General features: G+C 40.8%; 1 protein-coding gene across 1 annotated transcript in view; it reads right to left on the bottom strand.

Annotated features, from left to right (window-relative positions):
- Positions 1-2081: 2081 nt before the first annotated feature.
- The window catches only part of CEP128 (centrosomal protein 128), a 228169-nt gene continuing 221269 nt past the window's right edge, over positions 2082-8981 (bottom strand). Inside the window, exon 25 of the mRNA XM_054970762.1 lies at positions 2082-3320. Coding sequence (XP_054826737.1) covers positions 3214-3320 — 107 coding nt within the window. The 3' untranslated portion in view covers positions 2082-3213. The remainder of the gene's footprint in view (positions 3321-8981) is intronic.

Raw genomic sequence — 8981 nt, 5'->3', positions numbered from 1 at the left:
TTTTCACAGCAAGGCTCTACCCTTTACAATAAGTTCTTCCTTCATTTTCTTAGGTGTGACCAAAAATAAACTTAACTACCTGTACTTGCCATCCAGGAAACTCCATCCATATGGCCTCTTCGTAAATGTTGAAAAGATGACACAATTTCAGAAGGGTTTTTGAACCAGGGTTTGATAGACAAACAATAAACCCAATAAACAATAAAGAGAAATGCTTTTTCATTTGAACCATTCCTAATATTCAAAACTCTTTCTCCACTTTGTGCAGAGAGAGCAGGTTAGGGTCTTTTAATGTTCAGTGGATCTAGGATAAGTAAAGGTTCACAAATATAAGGCATCTGGTGAAAACTGCACATAAACAACCTATTTTGCTGCCTTAGAACATCTTTTGCCAACACAGAAAACAAAATCTCCCTTTTTTAACCCACAGGACATTTTTAACCAATGTCACCAATTGGACTTGGGAGGAAAATAAGCAACCAAGTTGTATTGCACTTGGGTAATGTAAGTGGTATGACTGATTTGGTTATTACGTTCGGTTATAAAGTATAGCTCAGGATAAAGTTTTAGCCCTATGAGTTAAGGACCACACTACCTAGGATGTTCAAGTTCCATGATTGCAAAAACTAGCATGATATTTGGCGCTAGAAAATAGCCATGGTGGCCCCACAAGAGAAGTCTGTGTAGAGGTCAACATTTCTTCCATAAAATGTCCCTGATCAATAGCAACAACAGTTCATTTGCTTACTGCTCTTCTGGACAGATTAATGCCCACTAAGAGCGGTGAACAAAGTCAATGTCATTATCCACACAATAAAAGGTGGGGAGCTGAGGCTGAGAGGAGTGGCTTACCCAAGGCTGCCTGGTGAGTTCATGGTAGTAGTGAGGTTTGAACCAGCGAAGTGCTGCGTCGCAGCCCAACAAGTTGACCACTATGCTATTCCTTCCAACTACATTTCAGTAAAGAAAGAAGTCAGTACAGGTGCCTTCCTTTCTTTTCCTCTCCCAGGGTAGCTGGGGCAGGGCATTTTTGATGTGGAAAATAGCACAGGATAGAGGAACAAATCCATTCTTTCCCAAGCCCCCAGTGTTTCACCAGATAGGTATTGTCAACATCCAATTTTCAAGGGCTACCTTATCTAACCTTTTAAAAAGATAACAATTAGGTGATACAATAGTTTAATGAACCTCTCGATTGACTTTGACTTTTATTTCCTGGTGCTCCTACAGCAAAAACAACTTTTCATTGTCTGGTTTTGGTAACGCTGATAGCATCTGCCGCTGCATGTATACACGCATTATTTGTCTTGCCTATATATCTAAATTGGACGAGAAAAGCCTTTGGTCTGGCTCATTCACTAGTAAAGTGTACACATCCAATAATGGACAAGGCAAACTATTTGGAGAAACAATACCTTCTGAGGTATACTACATGCTCAGAGACACAGTGTACAAATTCTCTAGCTTCCATCGGCAGAGCACAACTAGATGCTGTGTACAAGACAAAGGCAAATTTGAGACCCTTTCCCCCAGAACAGTTCAGGTAATAGCACTGGCCAGCAAACCCATTTCCAAGTAATGTTGATCCCTTGGTAGACACAAAACAACCTGGAAATTGTTACTAATTAAAGTGAGATCTTCACATGCTTGCCAGGAAAGGAACCAGAAGCCTACTGAATATGACCCCTCTGTGTGATGGAATGTGTGGGGAGGGATGAGTGGGGGGGGGCATGAGTGCACTGACCCCACACAATCACTGGGATGTCTGTATGCAGTGAACACACACAGGAAGTGTCTGCACTTATGCTACCTCCCCATGATCAGGGACACTTGTTGTTGATCAAGAGGGAGAGAGCATAGAGAGGTCATGTGTACAGAGTCAGAGTCTTTGAAAAGTGGGTTTTCTAAAGAAATAGCTGACATAAGGGAGCCATTGAAAAGCAGTTTATATCGCTAGAACAATCTCTGGTCTGACTACTGTGTTGGCTCTCAAGACACTTTAATGAGGCTTTGCTAGAGACATTAAAAACACTCCACAGATCAAAACCAAGATAAGGACAATAAACCAACCATCATCAAGACAGGTGAAAATGAGGCTGCTTCAGGAGTTTATTAGAAAGGACAAGAAAGGAAACAATCTGATTGCATCAGTGGAGACCACAAAATAAGGCTAAAATACTGTACATTGTCATTAACACTTTAAAGTGAAGGTGACAGTTTAATAAACTTAAGATTGCGGGAGTGGAAATGATGTGATTATTAGAAACTGCTTTTTAAAAGGCTTTGTCTCATTCAAGCCAACTTCTCCCACCAGTGGTTCTTAAGAAGGTGGTTCTGGTAAGTTTGTAGGACAAAATGTGATATTGTGACTCCAGATTTACATTCCCAAATTGGAATTAAACACATGGAATTACATTATTATTAGAATGTTTGGGGAGCGTTATTTTAATGCTTAGTACCAGAGGTGGCTTATAACAAGCAGTTAACTGCATTTCCTCCAGTTTGGGGGAAATTTAGGTTAAGATATGTTCTTTGCTGAACTTGGATCAACAAACAGACCATTCCCAAACAGGGTGAGATACAGAATGGAATCTGAACTTTCCCCATAGAGAAGGAAATACAGTTCATTGTTTCTGATATAAACCACTTCTATTATTAAGCACAATAATGTAATCACTGCATAATGCATCATTTGAGGCACCTCTGTTGTGAAAATGCTATTATATGCACATGGGCTGGCATACTAAATTTAGAAAACAACTTATTTACACACAATGCAATTTCTATTAACCATTTCCTGATTATCAAAAATGTGCTTATATTACATTGTTCAACCAAAATATCACCACATCTTTGAAGTTAAAACAGATTTAAGTTATACATTGCAGGGTTTAAAAGAAAAGACTCAATAAAAGCAGTCTACATTTGGCACTGAGGAACTGAAGGGCTTGGTTGGAACTGAACAGAAACAAAGCAGAGGGGAACAGCGCTTCCTACCACAAGATACTTTGGCATTTTTCAGTACGTTGAATATTCACGCATCACTCGTCTTTATGTACACCAACATGATGATGTCACAGTTAATATTTGGCATCAGTAAAACCAAGGAATCGGCGTTGCTTTTGTAAATACACCTGGACTCGACTGCCTCAGAAGCAGAGAGTGGGCACAGCTGTATTTCTTGCAGTGAAATCGCGTATTCCTTAGTTGTTCTTAGTACTTCTCTTGTTCCATTTGGAACTTCATCCCATTGACGGTTGCACTGAGGGCATCTTTCTTAGCTGCATTTAAATCCAAAGGAAGAGCACTTTTGGTCAATACTGCAAAGGAAATTAGGAAGAAGGCAAGTCATCGATGTATTGTCGAAGGCTTTCACGGCCGGAGAACGATGGTTGTTGTGGGTTTTCCGGGCTGTTTTCCGGGCAATACAGCCCGGAAAACCCACAACAACCAAGGCAAGTCATCCATTTGCTGAGAAAAAAAACAAGAGGAGGAAAATTTGAGGGCATACAGATGTTTTTGTGAGACAGTAGTGAAAACATACATAACTGAATTATTATCTCCCCCTCTCCCCTGCTGTGTTTTCTGTTAAGTTAAAAAAGGTTGAAGAAGGGCAGGAAGGGAGAGCATCCAGGTCAGTGTGTCCCATACTTTTGGAAAATGGGAGCAATAGCTTTAATTAAGAACTTACACATTAACAGATTATAATAGATGGTAATATCAATGTGCTAAGGAATCCAAGGCACTTATCCATTTGCTGAGAAAAAACAAACAAAAGGAGGACGAAAAGCTTTAGGGAAAATCAATTAAAAATAACAGATTATCAAAATGTATTGAAGCACAAAATAAACATGAGCTTGCTGGTGGTTAACCACAAGATGAAAAACCCTTACCAAGCCAAGATACTTTGAAAATTATGACCAGTGATTTCAGACTGAGAGAGTTAAGCGCACAGTCAAGTGTCTCCCATAGAAACTGAGGCACTTAAAAGGGAGCCACTGGCACTCTCTGTTTTTTACCCAGTGCGATGCCCTTGCATTGTTTGAGCAAGAGAAGCCTGATATTGGTAGGAAAAATGAACCGCCAAGAGCAGAATTTACTGCTTGCATCTTCTATCACAAAATGAGTTGGATCCAAAGCACACTGCATGGAATGAAATGAGTGTGAATTAGTTCTTAAAGGCCACATGGGATTACATAAGTCAGAGTTGCTAGAAGTGAACACAGCTCCTTCCAAACATAGGTTGTTGGACTGGCAAAAAGCTGCACACTAAATCCTGGTGCAATAGACTTCTCAAGTATTTAAAGATACATGCTTCTCTGGTGGTGGAGTTGACTTACGGTGACCCCTGGTGGGATTTTCCTGGCAAGAGACTAACAGAGGTGGTTTGCCATTGCCTGCCTCTGCAATCTTGGTCTTCACTGGAGGTCTCCCATCCAATTACTAACCAAGGTCAACACTGCTTGGCTTCTGAGATCTGACAAGATCAGGCTCACCTGGGCTATCCAGGTGAGGTATGCTTCCCTAGAGCACATTAAAAACTTGTTGTATTTTTATAAAGATAAGAGCTGTGTGATACTAATTGACAAAATGCACAGAGATCCTTATGCTATACATTGCTATAATTTTCCCAAGCAGCAATGGAGAACATAAAACCCAACATAACTTTGCAGTCACCTTCATACCAAATGAAGAGTTGCTTAGATTTTGGACCACTGAGCCTAAGAATGGAAGAAGGGATCCAGAGCCTACGTTATGGATTTCACATTGGTTCCCTTTGAAGTATTTTTGTTGAGGTTTGGTGACTGAGATATCCTGCAGGTTATTCTGGATGAAGGAGATGTTTTCCCACTGATTCCTGGATCATACCCTTTTTGATTACAGATTTATATAATCTCTGATCTGTTTGTTCTATGGAGATAATCAAAAGATACTGTTGGCAGGTGATGATGGCACATATCACATTGGAAGACTACCATATGAATGCATCCTGTGGCTGATGTTTCTAGGTCATGTAATGGTGTTGCCACAGTAGACCTGGAGTCACCTGGAATCTGGGTTTGTTGCGGAGCCTAGTCCTTGCATGGTTTGTCTATTGTTGCTGGCGGGTAGCCAACACAGATAGCCAGATTGGTATAGTGATTAAGAACAGCAGGATTTCCCACTCCTCTGCTTGAAGTCAGTTGGGTGACCTTGGGTCAGTCACAGCTTCTCGGAGCTCTCTCAGCTCCACTCAGCTCACAGGGTGATTGTTGTGAGGATAATAACACACTTTGTAAACCACTCTGAGTGGAAGGTATATAAATCACATACTACTACTACTACTACTACTACTACTACTACTACTACTACTACTACTACTACTACTACTACAGACTTAGAGGACTATCTGTAAGCGTTAACAAGCCTACCATGCCAGGCCTGGGTGTGAAAAGTGTCACTGGAGCCTATCAATGTCACAAGATGGTTTCCTTTCACCAGAAATGGGAAGGAAAGATTCATACAACTGGCTTTATCATGTATGATTCCTCTATGCGCCAGAGCCAAGTGCTGCAAAACCATGGACAAGTGCCTTACAGTTTGTGTGTGTGATGGGGTATGTTCATGAAAACAATGAACTATAAATCATTAGAGGATCTGAAGATAGTTCTCCTCAGAGTCTCATTCCCGACCCCCAGCCTCCACATTAGTCCTCTGCCCTCCATTTGCTCTCATTTCTCTACTCTCCCCCAAAGGAAATAATTTGAGATTTAACTAATCATACTGGAAAGTTGTGGTTCAAAGATTTTGAGTGCAAAAGCTGCCAACATTAAGAACTGCTTTCATTACCAGCCGTAAGTAGAATCTGTAGCTAGAATTATGAATAGTAAAGAGAATGGCCAGATGGAATAGCAAATCCTGTTTACCTTTTCAATAATGCAAGAAGCAGAAGGTACATGATAAAATCAAAAAGCAATAAACTTAAAACATATTAAAGGAAATCCTTTTAATGCAGTGAAATATTAACCTTTGGAATCTGTTGCCTTTAGTCATAGGATGATGTGGTAAATAGCACACTATTAAGAAAAGGATTGGGTAGTTTTGATTAAAAATTGTATTTTGAGGTTGGAACAGCAAATGTTACATTTGAAAGCTATCAATACTTGACGCAGTGATGAAAAATAATGGTAGTTAAAGTTTTCATCCTGGTTCATTTCTTTCAAGCAATTCATTTCAAATAAATTAATGTATCATCACAACGTCTTAAAGGGGCAAACATTTCTGCTAAAACATAATGAGATATAAAACAGCTGAGGATCAGAAATACTATCTTTAGAATGATTTTCTATATGATGATACCTATAAGACCCGTAAGTGGTTTACTATATTAATTGGGGAATTTCTCTGTGCCCTGGTCCATATTCCTAAAAAGATTGGTGATGTCTTTACTGTTTGTGCAATAAACAATTATGTATGTCACAAGTGTACATGTATCCCACACACCTACCAACTCTTGTGAGACTTGAGGCAGTTAAAGGAGGCTGAATAGGATGAAGCTCTGAAGAATCTATACTTTATGCCAAGGTTTTATTATGGTTAGTATTATGTTATACTGAAACACCACAGGGTCCTTTGTAGTTGCCTGGAACCTTCCTAAAATGGCCTCTCTCACACACTATCTTTGAATCACAACCACCTACATTCATCAGAATAGACGATATAGGTTTATGATGAAGTGTTGGCAGAGTGTAAACTGTACCCCAAGTCTCATCTTCAGACACCTAATGACAATATTAAATAAATTTATGAGGTAAATTTGGCCCCCCCTTTACTAAATATTCAACTGGACAGACAGGACACAGATGAAGGCAAAACAACACATTTTATTTAACAGGTATTCAACAAAGTAAGTGTCATGTGTGGAATGTTTTAGTTTAAATGGTTGAACCACTCTCAACTGCAACCAAGCAGTTACAACCTTCCCTGCAAGAGACTGAATATACTCTACAATAAATAAATATTGAGGTGAGATTTTTGCTTCCTTTCCCCAAAACCTTTACCTCAGATTAGGAGGCTTATTGGACCTGGTTACCAAAATGCAAGTTCCCTCAAAGGTGTAGGTTTACCCTTTCACCTCACCATCTCTGTTTCTCAAAAAACACCAAGGTAGATTTGATGCTTCTGGATTTTACTATGGTGCTCATTACATAGAAATAAGCTTTCTTCCCTAAGCCTACCTACTCTACCTAAAAAAGCGAAACAAAAATCCCAGCTAATCTGACCCTTTTAGCCAGAGCCTCAAAGTCCCTGAGAAAAGAAGTTTTAAAAACTGGACTGGCTTGCCCACCTCCCATCTAATGGACTTCCATGGGCTCTGATTGGCTGACAAAACACTTGGATTTGCTTGAGGCCAGAACCATCGGGATTGGTTGGGAGCCCAGGAGGGCAGGTGGGACTTCTGGGGGTGATTGCCACAGGCAATCACAGGCAATCACAGGCTGGGCCTACTTTCTACACTGCAAAATGGGAAGACAAGCAGTTTTGATATAGTGAGATAAAGTACATTAATTGGTTTGAAAAAGCAATCTAAACAAATTCCGCTTGAATCTCTTTCTCTCTGTAAATGGCACAGGAAATATACCACACCCCATAAAGGCAGAGGATAAGCATTTTTCTTGGTAGAGAGAAAACCACAGCTAATTCCAGCAGCTGTTTAAAGGAGCAGTTGACAGATATGACATTTGTCAAGTCCTACAGCACAACCTCTCTAATGCCAGCTTTTATTCCTCCGAAACAGAACATACAGTGCTGCTAGAGAGGCAGAAAATAAAAATGAGGACCAGTTAGAGAGCTGGCACCCTGATGAGAGACATATTGAAGAGTGATGAACCAGAAACAGAGGGCCAAGCTACAAGTGACGAATGACACTTGAACGGCAAGTGTATTTCTCCCTGTTCACTTGCGCTCCACTCGATCCACTTGCCGTTCAAGTGTCATTCGTCACTTGTAGCTTGGCCCAGAGAGACCTGAGTTCAAATCACCATTCAGAACAAATCAAATGTTGTTGTTATTATCATGCCTCTGTTTTCTCCCTGAAGAACTCAGGCACATCTAGAGATAGTAGAAAATGTGGTAGGACACCTGAGTGGCTAACTGACATTGACAGAGAGGTTGTGGAGAGGCATCTGGCTGCACTGGATGAATACAAATCCCCTGAGCCGGATGGGGTGCACCCAAGACTGCTGAAAGAACTTTCTAGAGAACTTGCAGAACCCCTGTCCATCATCTTCAAGGCCTCCTGGAGGACTGGGGATGTGCCACAAGATTGGAGAAGAGCTAATTGTTATCCCAATCTTTAAGAAAGGGAAGAAGGATGACCCAGGAAACTACAGGCCGGTCAGTCTGACGTCTGTTGCTGGGAAGATATTAGAACAGATTTTAAAGGAATCGAGTGACCTTCTTTGATCGAGTGACCAGCTTACTGGATCGGGGGAACTCTGTTGACGTGATTTATCTGGACTTCAGTAAAGCTTTTGATAAGTTCCCCCATGACATTCCGATGGGCAAACTGGAAGACTGCGGACTAGACTATAGGACAGTTCAGTGGATAGGGAAGTGGTTAGAGGACCGCACCAAAAGAGTGGTGGTCAACAGTGTTTCATCAGATTGGAGGGAGGTGTCCAGTGGGGTGCCGCAGGGCTCGGTTTTAGGGCTGGTACTTTTCAATATTTTTATCAATGATCTGGATGAAGGCGTGGAAGGGCTGCTCATTAAATTTGCTGATGATACCAAATTGGGAGGAGTAGCAAACACCCAAGAAGATAGAATTAAAATTCAACAAGACCTGAATACTCTGGAGAAGTGGGCAGCTGTGAATAGGTTGCAATTCAACAAAGACAAGTGCACAGTATTACATCTGGGCCACAAAAATGGGAAGCACAAATACTGGATGGGGGATACACTTCTGGGCAGTAGTATATGTGAAAGGGATCTTGGGGTAA

Source organism: Eublepharis macularius, chromosome 2, assembly GCF_028583425.1.
Source record: "Eublepharis macularius isolate TG4126 chromosome 2, MPM_Emac_v1.0, whole genome shotgun sequence".
NCBI classification, from domain to species: Eukaryota; Metazoa; Chordata; class Lepidosauria; order Squamata; family Eublepharidae; genus Eublepharis; species Eublepharis macularius.
This window is presented reverse-complemented; position numbering and strand designations above follow the sequence as displayed.